The sequence below is a fragment of the Oryx dammah genome, unplaced genomic scaffold (assembly GCF_014754425.2).
Source record: "Oryx dammah isolate SB20612 unplaced genomic scaffold, SCBI_Odam_1.1 HiC_scaffold_17, whole genome shotgun sequence".
Lineage (NCBI taxonomy): Eukaryota > Metazoa > Chordata > Mammalia > Artiodactyla > Bovidae > Oryx > Oryx dammah.
Window position 1 is genome coordinate 4,106,415 of NW_024070201.1, and position 21,133 is coordinate 4,127,547.

Consider the following 21,133-nt stretch of genomic DNA (forward strand, 5'->3'; position numbering starts at 1 on the left):
ATGTCCTAGCTATTGTAAACAGTGCTGCAATGAACATATAAGGAAGTTGTGGTACATATACACAATAGAATATTACTCAACTATAAAAAGGAACACATTTGAGTCAGTTCTAATGAGGCCGATGAAATTGGAGCCTATTATACAGAGTGAAGTAAGTCAGAAAGAGAAACATAAATACTGTATATTAACACATATATATGAAATTTAGAAACACACTAAAAAATGATCCTATATGCAAGGCAGCAAAAGAGACACAGATGTAAAGAACAGACTTTTGGACTATGTGGGTGAAGGTGAGGGTGGGATGATTTGAGAGAATAACACCGAAATGTGTACTACCATATGTAAAATAGATGACCAGTGCAAGTTTGATGCATGAGGAAGGGCACTCAAAGCAGTCCTCTGGGACAACCCAGAGGGATGGGACGGGGAGTGAGGTGGAAGGGGGTTCAGGATGGGGGACACATGTGCACCCGTGGCTGATTCATGTCCATATGTGCCAAAACCCATCACAATATTGTAAAGTAATTAGTCTCCAATTAAAATCATTAATCTAAAAAAGAAAAGGATAAAGCAAGTTCTACAAAGTAAGTGCTACAATAGAAGGCAGAGAATGTGAGGTGAGTATTTAGTGAAGGGGTTAGAGAAGATGTAGGGTGAATGTGCCTCTTGACTTAGAAGATTAAAATGACGCAGTGGCCTGAGATGCCCGAGAAGGTAAACTAGATTGACAAAAGCTTGAAGTTAGAAAAGCATGGCCCTCCTTCAGGCACTTGCTCTTCGAGCACCAGTACCATGTACTGAATCTGCACGAACAGAGGCTACCTGCTAGGAGAATCCTTAAAGGATGTCAGCACTGCAAAGGCCTTAACTGGATTATACTAAAATGATTACTTGCAGAAGAGCATGGCAACCCCCGCCAATATTCTTGCCTGGAGAATCCCATGGACAGAGGAGCCTGGCGGGCTACAGTCCATAGGGTTGCAAAGAGTTGGTCACAGCTGAACTGACTTAGCATGCATGCATACCAAATGGTTACTGGCTAACTCCAAGAATATGTAGAAGTTTAACTGGAGAATAGCAAGAATATTCAAGACTGGTGACACACGTGACAGGATAAAGATTGATGGATTGATGAGGGAATAGCATAATGAACTTTGAACCCAGAAGAGACTAACTCAAGGAAGGTCAGTCACTCCAGTTGTGCCCAACTCTTTGTGACCCCATGGACTGCAACATGCTAGGCTTCCCTGTCCATCACCAACTCCCTGAGCTTGCTCAAACTCATGTCCCTTGAGTCAGTGATGCCATCTAACCACCTCATCCTCAATCTCCCTCTTCTGGCTTCAATCTTCCCACCATCAGGGTCTTTTCCAGTGAGTCACCTGGTCTCATCAGGTGGTATTTTTCAATACCAAAGGAAAACACTAGGTTCTGTGCAGTTGCCTGCTTTATTAGCAAGACTGTGATCAGCGTGTACTCTTTTGGTAGAATCTGATAGATGAATGTTTGTGCATAGGAGTACATGCTTGGATATATGTAATTGACAACATCTTATAAGTGACAGGTCAGTGCCTGGCTATGCACCTAAGAAGCCAGGTCATTGACAGGAAGTAGACCTCTACTAGGAAAGCTCCAGCAGGGCTCATAGAATCTGCTTGCTGCACCCTTCTTCAAATCTTCAGACTGGAGCTTCAAAGTGCAAGAGTGATGAAAAGGTTAGATTCAGACTCTGGCTCTTCTACTGACTGGGTGTGTGGTTGTGGACAAGTTTTTTCCCTTTCCTCTCAGAGGCTCTATTGTCTCAAGTGTAAATATAAGGGTAACAATAGTATGTGATTCATAGCATTGATGGGGATTTCATGCAATCGTATTCATGAAGAACTTCTATATTACCTGATACTTGGGATGGCCAGTATCAAAAAGACCAGGCTGATTCTCCTTCCTCCCAAATCTGAGCCTTCGTAGACTAGAAACTGATGAGGGTGTGCATTCAACAACGTCCCACTGCTTTACACATCCCTGCCCCAGGGCTCAGATCGCAGAGCTCATCCCACAGTCCAGGAGCCTCTGTGACTAGGCTGCACTCTGAGGCCAGCACTGAGGAAAAATGGTGCTTCCCATGGCTGGGTGCAATGGCCCACATTGAATTCCTGAGTCCAGAGGAAGGCTTTGACAACACCGCAGCCCTGTCAGCCTTTGCAGCAGATTGTCGGTGCAGAACACAAAAATGGAAATGACGTCAAATATCTATGAGAAAGCAGGACTCAAATTCAAAAGGACAGCGAAAGAGGGATGATGACATTATGTACAGCTGAGTGAAATAAGGGCAATTAGATGAAATTAATGGGCCTTTGAATTAAATTTGGTACATCCTTGTTCTCAGTAAGATTCCACTGTGGAGGCTGAATTGGGAATGGGAAGGGTCACTCTTCTCCCCTGGTTTGTACCACGTGGCCTACACCCTGCCCCCCACAGGAACTCACACCAGAGCCCCCCTCAAATCAGGGCTCCAGAAGCCTTAATTGCCACTCAGTCCCCTGTCTGGCTCCCTGCTCTGCTTCACTGCCTAATCAGTCTTCTTTGACTTGAAATTCAATATCCCCTGCAGAAAGTCTGCAATGGTGCTTTAAAGTTATTTGCATCCACTCTGAGGAATGTTTTTAGTTCAAGTTCTAAATTGAGTGCCTCCGTGGTTTCAATCCTCCCGATAAGCAGGGCAGCTGGATTCTACAGCAGTCACACAGGGCCACATAAATAACTGACAGCATCGTAAATCTCTTCATGGCCAGTAGGAAACGGAAGTAACCAGTGTGAGTCAGTAAAACAGTCACACAACATGAAGAGTTTTGTTCCAAGACAAGTAAGGCATGCATGCCTATCCTGATTTGTGGAGGGCCTTCTAGGCAATCAGCTGAGTTCCCACTGGAAAGCACGCTATGATTTGGCTTGGACATACTCTGGACATAAAAGTGGAGCCATTCACCACCCCAGTCCTAGTACACTGCCATACAGGACAGCTTAATATCATGCCAGGGAGATCAGTCTAATCCCTTCAACCAAAGGTTGCCTGCTAGCCCCCCATTCTGCCTGATGTGGCAGAGACTGGGCAGCAAGAGGGAGAATGACTTCAAGCCCAGTTTTCCTACTTCGTATTTACTTTGAGTAAGTAACACACATTTCAAAAGGGTGGGGAGCAGCAATAAGTGGCCCTGTGTGTCACATGCCTGGCAGAGGACTGGCTGAACCCACCTACGCTCAGTCTGTCACTTCCTTCCCATCCCTCTTGGCCTACCACACTTTACTGAACACACTGTTTTCAGTGGCTCAGTCATATCCAACTCTTTGCAACCCTATGGACTGTAGCCCGCCAGGCTCCTCTATCCGTGGGATTCTCCAGGCAAGAATACTGGAGTGGGTTTCCAGGTCCTCCTCCAGGTTACCTTCCCAACCCAGGAGTTAAACCTGAGTCCCTCGATGTCTTCTTACATTGACAGGCAGATTCTTTACCACTGAGCCACCTGGGAAACCTCACACGTTACCATCCCTTCCTGCAAACAGAGCCTCTTGCTCCTAGATGGTGGACAAAATATATTCCCAGCATCACAATCAGCAGCTTTGGCCCTCTGCATCAGCCCTGTCTGTAGCCCAGTAATGCACAGCCAGCATCGGTATTTATCTCAAGGTGACACTTGTAATGGATGATTGCAGCACTTCTTAATCCATTTATGTAATCCTCTCTGCTTTGCTTGCAGTTATTTCAGGGTTTTAGCAGCAATGAAATGGTTCCTTTCCCAAGACAGAGTTCATTTAATTTAAAACTGGATTGATTATAGCTAAACTTATGATATGTCTTTGCAAAGGAAGAAAAAAACAGCCATCAATTATGCACAGTAATTATTTAGCATTTATGCAGCTCCCACAGTGTCCTGGGCTCAGCATCTAAGAGTTGGGGTAAAATCCATGCCCTTGAGAATCAAAGGCACGCAGGGCAGAGCATGAGTCCACTTGCCATTTAATTCTTTATTCAAGGGGGTCATCGACCATATGGCCAGCATTTTAGCTGACTTCATGGGGTTAAGTGGAATCTTCATCCATTTGTGCCTTCTTTCATTTCTGTCTCATTCAGATGCATTCTACTGACAGCATCCTTAGCCTTTGACCTCTATCCCAAAAGAGTACTCCTTACTACTCCTCAAGCAGTTTTGGTTTAGGACTAAGACATTTAATGGGGCTAAAATCAGAGTAAATCTGATGACAATTGCCTGGCATCTGTGGGATTCCTCCTGCAGTCGCCTGACTGGTGACAAGAGAAGTGCATTCAGAAATGGGATGGAACCCAGAGGACTTTCCTCTAACTGCATTCTTGTGAGAAGATAGTCATGTATGTGCTCACCTGCCAGAGGATTTGAATGCAAAATAGATGGATGATTAGATGGATTTCAAGACCACAAGTTAAAATATAATTTATATAGTACAATGATACAAATTTAACTCAAGTAAAATATTGGTAACTAAACTCTGAAAATTTAGTGTAATGCTCTTAATTCAGAGAAGTCCTGATACACAATCCCCCAGATAATTATTTATATAGAATAATGGCCAAAAGAGAAATAGAAGAGACAGATCTGAAAAAAAAATTCTTTTTTAATTATTGACCATTTGACTTTAGAGGGAAAAACTGGAGAAACTGAATCAAGATAAATGATAATAACCAGACTGAATACCAGGCACACTGCATTCAATACTTCAAATATTGCTGAAATAGTAAAGTTACACTACTTACATTTTATAGATGAGGAAACAGAATATAGAGGAGTCAAGTAACTTACCAACTAAAAGGAGACGTAGCTATGATTTAAATGCTGTTGTAGATTAACTGCAGAGCCCAAGCACTTAACCACTATGCTATACTGCCATCTAGGATGCAGTGCACAAATGCATCATATTCACAACCTCCAAATTCCTTGTCCTTTGACATTTTGCTTAACCTTGGAGTTACAATGAAGCTAAAACTTTTTATTCATTACATTTACTTGTAGAATTTCACTGTCAGTTCAATAAATCAGAATAATTCTCCCTAACGTGTCCCTGATATAATTCAAATCATATTAAGTAATGGCTTAGAGTCAGGAGTTGTTTAAAGTTAAGAAGATATATATATATACATTTGCATGCACGCGCGCACGCACACACACACACACATATGTTTTTTAAGGTAAAGACAATTATTTTAAATTGCTGAATGTTTGATTTTCTTTCATTGGAACTTATTTTTTTGCATTAGAAAGGTGCAAGAAAAATTGAACCAAGATTTAGCTAAGTTTCTGAAGGTCTTTTTGTTTTCTCTTTGCTGTTGTTGATTTCTTTCTTTTTTGAAGGGGAAGATAGGATCAAAAGAGAAATTACATTTTCCACCTTTAGTATTAGAAAAGGAAATGGCAACCCACTCCAGTATTCTTGCCTGCAAAATCCCATGGACAGAGGAGCCTGGTGGGTTAGTCAATAGGGTCGCAAGGAGTCAGACATGACTGAGCAAGCGACACTCACACTCACCTTTGGTATTTTGAGAAATAGTTGAGGTCCCATGAATAAGGTCAATCCCTGGGTTAAGGCTGTCCTCACAGAATCTCCCCACCCTGCTCCCCAAATGCATGCTGAGTGTTTATGCCACAGTCGTGCACTTGGTTACCCAATACGTGTGTTTCTTACAGTTGACCTGGACAGGCTCAATGATGATGTCAAGCGTTACAGTTGCACTCCCAGGAATTACTCCGTCAACTTGAGAGAAGAGCTGAAGCTTACCAATGTGGTCTTCTTTCCACGCTGCCTCCTTGTGCAGCGCTGCGGAGGAAACTGCGGCTGTGGAACTGTCAACTGGAAGTCCTGTGCGTGCAATTCAGGGAAAACTGTGAAAAAGTATCACGAGGTATGCCGTTTTCAGAATTATTTTGTGGCAGTGCTGCACTTGGTCCCTTAGCAGCTACAGAAGTCCTGTAATTTCTAGGGTGCTGGAAAACTGGGCCACTGCATTGTTTGTTCAGGTTTTTCACTGCACAGGGGCACCTCCCAGGGAGATGACTGCAAAATTATACTTAAGCTTAACTTGCAAAGGCAGGTCCCTGGGGAGGGTATAGGTCCATCCTGAAGTAGGGATTCCTTTTTCTAACCCTTATTCATAATATATATGCGGGTTGACAACAGTCTTGTTAGTATACACAATCAAATGCATGTTTCAATAATTAGAGAGCTTACTTACAGAAATATAATGGGATTCATTTACAGCATATGACTGCAAATCTAGGTTACTTCAAGAGAATACTAAGAGCTAATCTTCAATTCAGTCAATTCATTGAAAAATGAATCAGGGTAAAAATAGCAAAGTATAAATTGTCAGAAAAGATACTTTGTCAAAGACTTTTTCAATCTCTAAATATGGAAATATTATTCTTCCAGAAGTACTAATTTTTCCTAAATATAACTGAGTGCTCTGGGGAATCAGCTGTGAAATTATGCAAAAGTAAACAAAAGTAAACATAGAGATGTAAGAGAAATGAGAATTTAAGCAGAGCAGCAACTTTTAATGATAATAACAGGAAATACACATAAGCCTTTACAATGTACCAGACATTATTGTAAGCAATCATTAGCTCACTTGGCAGTTTCTCCACACGTTGTCAGGGGAGTGCTATTTGTATTCCCTTTTTATAGATGAATATACTGAAGCCTAAGAGAGCAGTGGATTGACCAGTGTGACTTGGTCAGTAACTCAGAGAGATGGGACCTAAACTGATCCACTGTTTTTATTTTATTTTATTTTATTTTTTAATTTATTTACTTTTTATTTTACTTTACAATTCTGTATTGGTTTTGCCATACATTGACATGAATCCACCATGGGTGTAAAGTCTATATACTTACCAACGGTAACACTGAGCGCTCTCATTTTAAATATTTAGCACGTTATTGAAGATTAAAGAAAGAGTGGACTTAAGGGGAGTTAGAGCTGCTCTTGACATTGATAGCAACTCTATCACTTCCTCATTATACAAGTCACTAAAGTTTAGAGAGCCAGTTTTCATGTATGTGAAATAGGATTTAAGAAATTATATGATAACCCATACAGGGTAGCTCTGGGGAATCAATCCAGGGCATATGAAGTGCATTTTGTAAGAGGTAAAATACCATATTGCAATATGTTTAAAATATAAAATATGAGCCAAACGCTATTGTTAGGAATTATTATTTGAGCTGCTTTTCATCAGTATCCATCAAAACAAAAGAATAGATGGGGCTCCCTAAATAAGATCTCCCACTTTACACAACCACTTTGTTACCCTGAAAACAATAAAACAATAATCAGTTAAGAGGTAATTACTGAGCTAAATGAAAAGGGATTCGTCATAAGTGGTATTTTCAACGTGGGAAAAGTAGGAGCTTGGAGGCCACGATAACCCTGCTTACCTCAGATAGATGCAGACCCGATTTGAGACCTACATAGAGCATGTTTTCTTAGTAACAAGAATTTCTTACTCCACCTCATATTTTTCAAAGGAAAAAAAAAATCTGTTCTCATATCCAGAGAATGCTGTTGTCTGTGTTCATTGTGTTTTATTTTTGTATGACCTGATGAACTCTAGATTGGACTTTGTCCTTTGTGTCTAAGAACCTGAATTTTGTAATGTTGAGTCATACACTGAGGACAAATGCAGAATGCAATAATTTGGTTTGTGTTAAAATAAGCCAAGAAGTGACAAGATCTTTACCCAGTCTTTACTTTGAGGAAAACATGTAAATTCAGGCCTTTGATGCTTTATTTTCATCTTGACTCTCCTTTCAGAGAGAAGTTGTAGTTTGGTTTTTTTTTAATTGCTAATTGTGGAAACACAGATTTAAACACACACCCAAAAGGGCCCTCACCTCCCAGACAGTTAACTCTGAAAGAATCTAAAAGGTCTTTTTCTTAGGTCTATTGTCTCTCTGCACAGAGGCTGTTACCTATATATTTCTATTCACAATTAATATCTAGAAGGCAAAGCCCTTGATCTCTTTGTTCAGTCACATGAGTAGGTCTAAAATGCGGAATCTTTTTGAAACTGCTATCTAAAGCATCTCTGTGAAACGTGTCATGATATTTTTACTTCTCGGAGTCTGCTGAGCTCTGTGCCAAAACACTCTGCTGAGTTGTGGACAAAAGGACAGAAGAGCATCAATCACTCCATCAGTTACTGCACACCTGGAACACACACGTTTAGGAGGCTGGCACATTTTCCCCAGCCCCCTAAAATACCCCTGAAGTGTGTCCCACGTGTCACTCTGTGCAGTCCCCTGGAAAAGAGCAGGAGACTCATTCCAGCTCCAGAAATAGGAGTTGCTTGGGTGCAGTCTTGTTAGGGAAGAATCCTTGTCCTCTCTTCTGTTAGTTTTGTGCCTGTAGTCTTAACTCAGAAAAATGAGAAACTGGTCTCCCCGCCTCCTGGTTGTAACTGATGAGATGGGAAATGAGTTTTTATGAGAGATGAGCACCCTTAAGGGGGTGACTAGAACTTGCCACGTAAGCAGGACTCTATGACTCTCCACAGATATTTCAAGGCTCAACATTTAAGGAATAATATCCAAGAAATTAAATGTATAATTATAAAATTATGAATAATTAGAAGTTATAAATAAAAGGAAGTTTCATTGCTCTTTCCCCAGGTCACATGACTTCTCCTTGTAGAGATCTGAGCATTTTGCACTGTGCAATAAAATGCTCCATCTGTACAATTCCCTCTTCTGAAAAGTTTGTAGGTATCCTGCTAAAGTATTTTTCCTCTTTCCTAGCAACCATTTCTTTTCTTGGAATATATAGAATATAAAAAATACTTTCAGTGGGGATTTTTAAAAAGAGAAAATTCCAGAAAACATACTCTGTAGACAATTAGAGGATGCTATTATTTTAGTTCTTATCTTTGCTTGTTAATGTATAATGAAGGGATGTTCCCTAGAAATATATTAACCTTTTAGATTAATACTTACTATTGTATTTTTTTTAAGCATTTGGTCTCCTGGCTATGTCCATTCAGTCAACAGCCAAAAGCTTAGGAGGCAACAGAGAAAGACAAGTTAATGTTCACTGATCTACCTCTCATGATTTTGTCCCAATGCTGGCAAAACTGCATTATCTGTTAGAACTTTCTGCAGTGATGAGAGAGTTCCATATCGGTACTATCCAGTCTGGCAGTCACTAGCAACATGTGGTTACAGAGGACTTGAAATGTGTGTAATGCAAATGAGAAACTGAAGTTTTAAATTTTATTTAATTTAGTCTAATTTGAATGTAAATAGCTGCACATGGTCAGGGGCTCCCATAGTGAACAGCATAAGCTGAGACACAACTCTGTCTCTGGCACCTACAGCATCTAACCATTCCAGTCACTTGAACAATGGAAAAAATTACTGTGAATGACTTTTTTAACTTTACGTTAAATATAAGAATTTTGTATTAAAAATTTGTTGCCCATTAAACATAAGAGGTAGAAGATATAAGCAGATATTTATATATGAAACAAAAGATTGATTGGAGATAATAAAATATTGAGATTTAGACTTGAGATAAAAGAATGATACTTTTAATTTTTACTTGTTTTAAGCATCTGTCATTGAAACAAATTTAGCTAAAATCGCAAATTGAGACCAAAAAGACAGGAAAACAATATTTTTCCAAAAGTTTCTACTCTATGGCAAAAGCAATGTATTTGAGGGTTATAACAAAAGTCAAAAAAATCTTTATTCTTTTTCTGGAAACAGCATCTCTAGAGCTTATGTAGAGTCTCCCTACTTCTTTCTCCCTCTTTGAGTGAGACCTAAAGAAGGTTCCCTTGCAGCCCTTTCCTGTTCCTATAAGAGACAAGACAATAGAGACAAAGCAAATCACACAACTGAAGAGAGAATATTCACATGAAAGGCCACCTCGGACCAGCCACCAAAAACTCCCCAGGGCCTTGGGTTTCCTCTTTTACTCCCTATGATACAATTTTGAGTTCCAGACAGATCTGAAATTATATGATATCTGTTCACCACTCCCTAAATCTTATCTTGCTGAGATTGTGTTAGGAATATAAACAAGTTGGTGGTTGAAATGCTAAGAAAATACAAAAGAACAAAGATATGATCTGGAACATTTAATGTGTATAGACCATGTATAAAACAGTTATCCACTCATCATTAGTAACACCTGTGCTGCTTATCTCTTGGGGATCTTGGGACAATGAAAGCCTCTGAAGGCTGTAAAGCACTCGACAGATGTGGGTGGAATATCCTGAGAGTGTGGTTGGGCTTGCTCCCTTCTGACTCCCTTAGAGCCTTGATGACTTATTGGTGCCGGGACCCTCTAAGTACAGCAAAGTGTATACATCCTTTTCCTTGTAGATCTGGATTCATATTAGGCCTTCTTGCCAAAGTTGAGCAAAGCTGCCTTCAGGCATGATACTCCCCAACTAGACAAAGACCCATTTGTGACACGAATGATACTCAGTGTTAATGCTGTGCTCTGAAACTTGGTGCCCAGCTCAGCTTCCATCATGTTTTCTGCAATTGGGCTGAACATGTAGTCATTAATCCTCTAAAATACTGTCAAAATCATTTACCTAGTTACGTCCTCTAAAGGAAGAACTGCGGCTGAATACACCCCAGAGTGCTCACAAGAAAATTTCGGTTATAAGTAAATGTTCACAGATGTCAAGATTGCATTTTCAAAATTCATGAGGGTTGTATAGATCCACATTATAAGCCCAGCCTTTAGTCACCTGCATACCTAGCTTGTCAGAGAAGCATTGCTGAACTCTGTTATTTGTGTCTTTCTTATTGAGGACTGTATCTCAGGACTTGGTAGCACTCCTTCCCTTACAACTTCAATCTCCCTTGAAACTATTACTTTCAAGTTGTGCAATTACCCAGGTAGAAAATAATATGTTTTCTCATCTCAAAATATTTTTGCTTGTAGTCACTTTAGGTTTCAGAAAGGTTGACTACAAGACCTTAAAAATCTTAACTGTAGGCACATTTTTATAGTCTATAAGCATGAAAGAAATCATCAAGTAAGGAAAAATATGAAGCTTTTTTTTCTTAAGAAAGTGTTTATACTGAATGCTGCCTGCTTTAGAGGTTGGGTGAATCTTAAGTAAACCCTTAATGATTCGAGTTTATACAGTGCACATGTCCTAAAATATGTATTTGTGATCCTACATCAGCCATTAATTTGAAAACTATTACAAGGCCTTAACGACCTTTCTTTAATATTTCCAATAAACAAGAGCCCAACTCAGCATGTAGCATTTCTGTCTAGTACTGTTTTATTACTGTAATAACTTCATGGCAATGATTCATTCAGTGCTTTATTGGCAACAGAGAGAGTAATTGTAGTAAATATCTTTTGTGATATGGTAATTTGCAAACTGAGCATCTTTGATTCTGTGTAGTGGTATGAAAGCCACCAACTGCTTCAGTCATTCACCATTTAATAAAAATCAACTTTCCCTGGCTTCATGTGGTTTTCCAGATGGTGGAGAAGGGTCAAGAATGCCATTTTCACCCATAGGTGATAAGAAATGGCTGGCTGCTCCTCCATGGATTTTTATTTCAGTGTGTATGCTTGCAGCAGTGAATCATAGAGCAGAAAATAGGAAAGCATTTTGTGAAGGTACCTATTAGTGAGTGTCCTACAGCGACTGTAATTAATTCAGTGGTTCCTTCCCTTTAAAGGTGAAAAGATAACCCAGAGACAGTTTGCTTTCTCAGATAAAGGCTTTCCATTTTTCTTTTAACTTTTTATGCTCTCTCAAATCAGCTTTGCTTTCTTTCTCCTTTCAATGCTGTGTACCTGAACCTAAGACTATTACATGGTCTGAAAGCTTTGAACATCAGTGCTGTGATCAGCCAGTAAAGCAGTCCAATTTCCACTTTGTTCAAACAGTGCTTTCCTGTCTTGTCTGGAAAAGTGTCTGCCAATTCATTTTTCTCCCCTTATCAGCAAAACACATATATACTGGGCTAACGTGGCTTAATATAAAACACAGGGAAAATCCCTGAACAATCAGGAGACCAGTTAGAAAAAACTGGCCAAGCGCAGCTTTTACCCCAAAGCACACACTTTCATTTCTCATTAAATGAGGAAGTAAATCAACGGAGCACTGATTTTATAGATGTCAGTTGTGGCAACTTATTAGGTTTTGATAATGGTCTTTTTATTTTTAAAAAATATAAATTTATTTATTTTAATTGGAGGTTAATTAATTTACAATATTGTATTGGTTTTGCCATACATCAACATGTATCCACCACAGGTATACACGTGTTCCCCATCCTGAACCCTCCTCCCTCCTTCCTCCCCATACTATCCCTCTGCGTCGTCTCAGTGCACCAGCCCCAAGTATCCAGTATCATGCATTGAACCTGGACTGGCAATTTGTTTCATATATGATATTATACATGTTTCAATGCCATTCTCCCAAATCATCCCACACTCTCCCTCTCCCACAGAGTCCAAAAGACTGTTCTGTACATCTGTGCCTCTTTTGCTGTCTCACATACAGGGTTATCATTACCATCTTTCTAAATTCCATATATATGTGTTAGTATACTGTATTGGTGCTTTTCTTTCTGGCTTACTTCAATCTGTATAATTGGCTCCAGTTTCATCCACCTCATTAGAACTGATTCAAATGTATTCTTTTTCATGGCTGAGTAATATTCCATTGTGTATATGTACCACAGCTTTCTTATCCATTCATCTGCTGATGGACATCTAGGTTGCTTCCATGTCCTGGCTATTAGAAACAATGCTTCGATGAACATTGGGGTACATGTGTCTCTTTCAGTTCTGGTTTCCTCAGTGCGTATGCCCAGCAGTGGGATTGCTGCGTCATAAGACAGTTCTATTTCCGTTTTTTGAGGAATCTCCACACTGTTCTCCATAGTGGCTGTACTAGTTTGTATTCCCACCAACAGTGTAAGAGGGTTCCCTTTTCTCCTCACCCTCTCCAGCATTTATTGCTTCTGGACTTTTGGATCACAGCCATTCTGACTGGCATGAAATGGTCCCTCATTGTGGTCTTGATTTGCATTTCCCTGATAATGAGTGATGTTGAGCATCTTTTCATCTGTTTGTTAGCCATCTGTATGTCTTCTCTGGAGAAATGTCTATTTAGTTCTTTGGCCCATTTTTGATTGGGTCATTTATTTTTCTGGAATTGAGCTGCATACATTGCTTGTATATTTTTGAGATTAGTTATTTGTCAGTTGCTTCATTTGCTATTATTTTCTCCCATTCTGAAGGCTGTCTTTTCACCTCGCTTATAGTTTCCTTTGTTGTGCAGAAGCTTTTAATTTTAATTAGGTCCCATTTGTTTATTTTTGTTCTTATTTCCAATATCCTGGGAGGTGAGTCATAGAGGATCCTGCTGTGATGTATGTCGGAGAGTGTTTTGCCTAAGTTCTCCTCTAGGAGTTTTATAGTTTCTGGTCTTACATTTAGATCTTTAATCCCTTTTGAGTTTATTTTGGTGTGTGGTGTTATAAAGTGTTCTAGTTTCATTCTTTTACAAGTGGTTGACCAGTTTTCCCAGCACCACTTGTTAAAGAGATTGTCTTTTCTCCATTGCATATTCTTGCCTCCTTTGTCAAAGATAAGGTATCCATAAGTGTGTGGATTTATCTCTGGGCTTTCTATTTTGTTCCATTGATCTATATTTCTGTCTTTGTGCCAGTACCATACTGTCTTGATGACTGTGGCTTTGTAGTAGAGCCTGAAGTCAGGCAGGTTGATTCCTCCAGTTCCATTCTTCTTTCTCAAGATTGCTTTGGCTATTCAAAGTTTTTTGTATTTTCATACAAATTGTGAAATTATTTGTTCTAGTTCTGTGAAAAATACCATTGGTAGCTTGATAGGGATTGCATTGAATCTATAAATTGCTTTGGGTAATATACTCATTTTCACTATATTGATTCTTCCAATCCATGAACATGGTATATTTCTCCATCTATTAGTGTCTTCTTTGACTTCTTTCACCAGTGTTTTATAGTTTTCTATATATAAGTCTTTAGTTTCTTTAGGTAGATATATTCCTAAGTATTTTATTCTTTTCGTTGCATTGGTGAATGGAATTGTTTCCTTAATTTCCTTTCTATTTTCTCATTGTTAGTGTATAGGAATAAAGAGAATATTTATCATCTGCTCAGCTTCTTAGGAATCATTTTCTTCCCCTGAATAGTTCAACCTCCAGATCTGGTTTATTAGGGTTGGAAAATAGTCACTAACATTAGAGAAATTCTTGGCAAATTTGCAGGAACCCGAGCTTTAAGCTCTTCCAGGGTGTTCTGACCAAGTGTGGCACTGGAGGGCTTTCCTATCTATTGTAGCAGGGTATTTAATATCCCAAAATACAATATACACTGCATCCATGCTTTGGTTACTTAGTTTTTCATGGAGAAGCAACAGTTTTTATTTTCTTTAGAGGTGAAACAGGTGTGAACATGGGAGCAAGGAAAGGAAAATATCATTATCACTCTGCTCTCAGTACTTGAAATTTTGTTTCAAAATTGTAAAAGACTTGCAAGTAATGCAAACCATAGGCCACTTCATTTTGGCCTCTGGTTTGGTTTGTTTTGCACCCCACCCCTTGTTGGAGGTTGGGGTAGAAGCGATGTAGGGAGGAGACAGAAAAGAGGCCGTGAATATAGGTTCCTATATTATGACGTGGCAGCGTTACTCACCACAGCCACCAGAGTGCATCCCACTGGAAACCTATTGTGTTCCCAATGCTGCTGACCAGAACAGACAAAACTCCACCTTCCAGGTAAGGGCATGCGCTGTGCCACGTGGAGACAAACACTGGTGACACCAGTCACTGACTCTGCAACCTTAGTCTCTCTCTTCCCTTATCTGAAACAGTATTAGAAAAGTACCTATATCATAGTGTTACAGTGATGCACAAAACGTTTAATACTTCCAGTCATAACAGGGTGTGGCATCTAACAAATACTCAAAAATGTTAGTCATTATTTTTGCGATCCTTGCCCTCAAAGCATTTGTTAATAGAGAGAAAGCATATGTCATATGAAACTATGTGATTCCGAGTGTATGTTCAGTGGAATTTAGGTAATGAGGATAATATAATTATCAAAACTGGTACTATCAAACTATCAAAACTGGCACTGAGACTAGCTTTACCATAATCTGGTATTTTTGTGCCTCCCTCATGAACTCTTCTAGGCCATCCCTTCCCACCCCATCCCCCAACCCCAGTTTGTACTCACAAAAGTACAAATATCCTTTTGAAGCTCTTCTCCAAATGGGACAAGGTATTTCACACTGTGTTATCAGAGCCCAGGTTCCTTACTTTACTGAACATTGAACAAATGACCTGCTCCACAGAACTCTTACAGAAAAACAGGCTAAATGTTGGGACTTACCTGGTGGTCCAGTGGTTAAGAATATGTCTTGCAGTGCAGGAGACACAGGTTCAGTCCCTGGTCAGAGAACTAAGTTCCCACATGCTGTGGAGTAATTAAGCCTTCATGCCACAACCGGTGAGTCTGTGTACTCTGGAGGCCGTGTGCCACACCTAGAGCATCTGTGCACCCCAGTGAAAGCTCCTGCAAGACCCAGTGAAGATCCCATGCACCACGACTAAGATACAATGCAGCCAAATAAATAAATATCACCCCCTCAATGTTTTCAAAAGGCAAACGCTAGAGTAAAGTGGATGCATGGGGACTGAGGGCTCTAGGCCTGTTTTCCTAGTAGATGGTTTTGATTTGCTTATAACTTGAAACATAAGGTAACATAAGGATGAGGACATTGCTAGGAAGACAATCCAGTAGAAAAATTTGGGTGGGGGGGGGCATGCCATGAAAAGTTATACAGCCTAGAAAATAAGATTTCCTCGCATCTAATCTTCATCTTGGAGCAAAGTATACCAAGCATCAGGGCCCCATTTCAGTTCACACGTGTGCCTGCCACACCTTTGAGATACAGAAGGAAGCTGCAGCTGCATTAGAGATGTGTTGGTCCTTGGGTCCTAGTGTGCTGGAAGCCTAGAGAACACACTGCTCTCAGGTCCCCGCTGACAGAAGGTCTGGCACCTGGCCTCCTCAGTTCTCTAGCCTATACACTGTGAGTAAAGACGCCTTCTCTATGACAAGGTTTGTCTTGGGACAAACAAAATAGTGCATATGTGCAAATTTTTTTAAAACTACAAAATGCTATATAGTTGTATGCTAGTATCATGCAGAGTTTAAAGTTGAAAAGGGAAAATAGAACGGAATCAAAAATTAAAGCTAACAGGAGCCTAAGAATATAAATAAAGTTTGACTGTATATGGAAAACAAGTATTTATGTATATTGACTTCAAGTGAAGCAAATATTGAAGCAAATATTCAAATGAAAAAATTCAAGTGAAGCAAAATTTGAAGCAAATATTGACTTCAGTGAAGGCCACACTAGGGAAGAAGGGTTAGCTTCTATTTAAACTTAAAATTTTTTAAAAATCACATTTACACTTATTAATGTAAACATTTAAGGATGTGATTTATTCAAGAAATGTTGGATTGTTTTAAAGGTATTAATATGCAAACATTTTAGTGGAACATGATCTGTTTTGAATTGTAAAGGGTATTATTTGATATAGCTTAACAGATATGTAAGAACATACACATATTTTCAGTTATTTATGACCACTAAGGAGGCAAAATGTCTTACCTCACCAACATGTTTAGCCACACCAGCATTTTTGCGGGGCAGGGCAGGGGTGGCGCACTGGGCCCTTGCTGCTGCACACGGGCTTTCTCCAGCTGTGAGCAGGGGCTGCTCTGCAGTGGTGCAAGGGCTTCTCGCTGTGGTGGCCTCTTGTTTACAGAACTCTGGCTCCAGGCGTGGGCTCCATGGTTGGGGCACAATGTTTAGTTGCCCTGTGGAACATGGGATCTTCCCAGACCACTGGCTGGCAGATTCTTAACCACTCTCCAGGGAAGTCCCCATACCAGCATATTAGGTCACAACTGTATTTGCTGTCCTGTCTGCAGAGTATTGTCTCAGCATTGTATTTATCCGTAACACATGCTTTAGTCAGAAGACTCTTTGTGATATTAATAATATTTGGGACAGCACCTGGTACAAAGCAGGCCCTTAGAAAGTTATCAGTAAACACGTGCTCACTCACCTGCGCTCCTCATGACCCTGCACATAGGTAATGCAGGAGGCATTACTCTGTGATCAGTGGATTCCATTACTTTAAGGAGTCAGTGATTGTTATAACAATATTTGTACTTGTGCATTCTAATAGTGAGCCCATAGATTTCATTGGATCCTCAAAGGCTTAAGAACCAGTTTTCATAAAGAGAATAAGTGGTATGTATTTGAGTTAAATCCCAGGTACTTTCTAACAGGAAATGCTTCTTGTCCTAGGTGTTAAAGTTTGAACCTGGCCATTTCAAGAGGAGGGGCAGAGCGAAGCATATGGCTCTTGTTGACATCCAGTTGGACCATCATGAGCGGTGCGACTGTATCTGCAGCTCAAGACCACCTCGATAAGAGACTGTGCATGTACTTTCATTAAACACGAAAGAACCTTTATTTTAAGGAGGGTGTGGTAAGAGACCCCTTTCCCACCAGCAACCGAACTTACTATTAGCCTGAAAAGCAATGAATACAAGTGGTTGCTGACTTTCAGTCTAGCTTTGTTAGTGCCATGACAAGTAGAAAGGCATATCATCGACCTCTATATCCAAGAATATAGGATTGCATTTAATAATAGTGTCTGAGGATATATGTCATCTCCATGTCTCTGTGTAAATAGACCAAATGGTTTACTCAGTATATATAACCAGGTACACCAGAGCTTACATATGGTTTAATTATTTAGACTCTTAAAATCTGACAAAATAAGGGACATAGTAAATACATTAAACATGTCTTTGGAAGATTTGGAAGATTAATTTGTTTATTTTTAAGTTTTGAATCACAAAACAATTTTGGATCTTGCTCTTTTAAAGAAAGCACCTTTTATATTAAAATTTCTTGTGCATACATCTTAATTATAAAAAGAGGGAAATATGGTTTCTGGGAAAAGATACATTCCTAGCCATTTTTCTCATGAGATGTACTACATACTTACCTATATAGACAATAATTACCTGTCTCCAAAAGCATGTCATCATAATATAGGTGATTTAGAAATAAAGCCCTTAAGTCTTCTCTTAGTGTATCTTGCCAAGGCATGCAAACTCATTAACACCTGTCTTCAAAAAGTCTCACAAGGTTTATTATTATTATCCTATGAGAGAAAATGTATAAGCTGAAGCAGAATTTTGAATTGTTTCTTCTCAAAACCTCTCCACAAGAGTAACTCCTTTGGAGAATGTCATGGGGACTCTGTATGAGCCTTTCAAAATAATGCTCACTGAAGAGTTTGAGAAGTTGAAAGTAAAAAAATGTGAGCATTGAAATATTAACATAACTGGGAGTGGGATGGACTATTTGATTGGGATCCATATTTGATAATGACTCATACTCTCCAGATTATGCCAGTTAATTTTATGTATCTTGCTTTTGTGTTCCTATCTCTTCCATATCTCTTCCTATCTCTTCCATATATATATATATATATATATATATATCTGTTTATGAGTCATTATGGGCTTCCCTGGTGGCCCAGACGGTAAAGCGTCTGCCTGCAATGCTGGAGACGTGGGTTCAGTTCCTGGGTCGGGAAGATCCCCTGGAGAAGGAAATGGCAATCCACTCCAGCACTCTTGCCTGGAAAATCCCATGGACGGAGGAGCCTGATAGGCTACAGTCCATGGGGTCGCAAAGGGTCGGACACGACTGAGCGACATCTTCAGTCTTCAGCATGAGTCATTATTAAATGAGACAATGTGTATATATATATACAATGGCATTTTATATTTGGCAAGCCATCATGGATTACTTATAGCCCAGAAGCTTTTTTTGCATTAAAGCAACCCAATTTCATTGACGTAAATTCCTGTGTACTCACTATTCAATTCAGTTGAATTCCTGTTTCTGAACCAAGTGAAAGGAGACCTGGGGTCTCTGGTTCTTTCCAAATCTATGGCACTTGTTCTAAGAAGCCTCACTGCAATTTGTGAGAGCACAAGGTTGGCCCTGCTCTACCCTAGGAAATGGTTTTTGCATTGGTAGTTATTATTGGTACTTAGAGTAATTTTTCCTCCTTGGCTCCTTAATGTCTGTTAAAGCCTCAGGGACTGACTACAGGCGTAGGAAGTGATTCATCATTCTCCAAAACAAGACTCTAAGAGAGCAATATTGAAATCAAGATAGCTCTGGAGCCACTCAGAGAGAAGGACATTTTTCTTCTCACCTTGAAAGAAAAAAGGAGAGCTGGTTTCTTCCCTGAGTCCAGGGCCCTACTAAACACAGACAAGTCGAATGAGTGATGTGTAACTGGGGCTCATTAAATCTCAGTGTCAGATGAGCAGCCTATATATATTTGGATTTCTGAGCATGATGCTTTCAGGACCAAGTTCTCAAGTATCTTTAGGAGCTCATTTCTGCTCAGCTCTTTGAAAGGTCAATGCTTATTGAAGATATTCCTTCAAAATTTCCCTGAAAGTGTCCTGTGTTTTTACCTCAAAGGATGACTGGTAAAAATAAATACTCTATTGTTGAGTTGTCTGAAATCCAGAGTGCAGTCAGAAAGAGCACAGCCAGACCCTTTAATAATCAGTAACCATTCTTTCCCTGCAAGCCTCTTGAAAGCTTCCTGTGAAAACATAGGATTGCTGGACCAAAACCAAAATTTGAGTTATATCACTCTAACTTGCTCAACTGTTAAGTATGAAAAATTAGAGTGTTCTACCCAATTTTCAATAAACCTTCCAAGCTGCAATAACCAGGATGGTTTTCAGTTAAAGCCCTGTCTCGACTTTTTATTTATTAGCTGCCATGTAAGCATGCAGTCTCACTCACTTCTTTTTTTCTTTCCTGAGTGTTTTATTAAAACTTCTCCCTTGGTTATCTGTTATCTATTGCACTTCCAACATGTAGCCAATAAATCTGCTTCATTGCCAGCAAAGGAATAAAAAGCTCACCATACAAATTACATTTCAAAACAAATCCTAATAAATCCTCATTTCTGTGTGGCTCACTCACCTGGAATAATGCCTTCTGTTCAATATGTTATAGGGCAGAGCACTTTCATAAGTAGAATTTTTTCTGTTTTTTTTTTCTTTTTTTTTTTTTTTTGGTTATATTGGTAACATACAGCTTTTTCCTCTCATGTTTTCTGTAACAAATGTAATTTGCCTCTTATCTTCGTGAAAAATAAATATTGCTTACAAACAAAGCTACTCCATTATTTAGTACTCAACTGCAGTTTTAAAAGGTGCACAATGATACAGACTTACGTCCCCAAATACATGCAGCTGTCTGACAAGGTTGGGGGTGTTCTGTGGGCCTGGTTTTAGAACATTGTTCCTTGAAAACTGGCTTTTACCCTGTCCCTTCTGGAAGCCATTGGAAACCAGAAATGGAGTGGCACTTCAGTTGTGTTGGTTTTTTTTTTTTGCTGCTCTTGGTGCTTCTTTGTTTGACTGTCTCCCTGCAGGCTTTTAGTAGAAGATATCCTCCTCTGACATTTTTGCTTTGGAGTGTCCACCCGCTCTCTCCTTTTGGGCCTGAAATCAATAACATTATGTTCACTCTCACACCTTCAGCCATCTAGATGAACACCACAGTTGGTGGGTGAGTGTTAACCAGATTTTTTTTTTTCCAATGTGAGTTTATTTCATTATTTAGAACCAACGCCCTCAACAGAATGCCTAAACCTGCAAGATACTTTAAAATGATCCCAAATATTTCAAAATACTAGATGTGAAGATTATATATAGTTTTCCCTCATAACATAAGTGCTTTCAGTAAATTACAAACCAAACCATGCAAAATTATGTGAAGGCAGATGATCAATCTGGTAGCATTTGTAAGGATTCCTGGGAAGTGATCTGTGGGAGCTGGGGGCTTTTCTTCCTAGCAGGTGGAGACTGAAAGTGTCTTAGTGCATCAGAGAGAAAGCTAGAAGGCCTTGGATATAGTGACAAATCTGACACTTTCTGGGCC

General features: G+C 39.6%; 1 protein-coding gene across 2 annotated transcripts in view; it reads left to right on the forward strand.

The window, feature by feature from the left end:
* The window catches only part of PDGFD (platelet derived growth factor D), a 274,384-nt gene extending 254,017 nt beyond the window's left edge, over positions 1-20,367 (forward strand). For both annotated transcript variants that reach the window (XM_040257846.1, XM_040257847.1), the window contains exons 6-7: positions 5,715-5,929; positions 17,444-20,367. In XM_040257846.1, the coding sequence (XP_040113780.1) occupies positions 5,715-5,929; positions 17,444-17,569 (341 nt within the window). In that variant the 3' untranslated portion in view covers positions 17,570-20,367. The remainder of the gene's footprint in view (positions 1-5,714; positions 5,930-17,443) is intronic.
* The last annotated feature ends 766 nt before the right edge of the window (positions 20,368-21,133 follow it).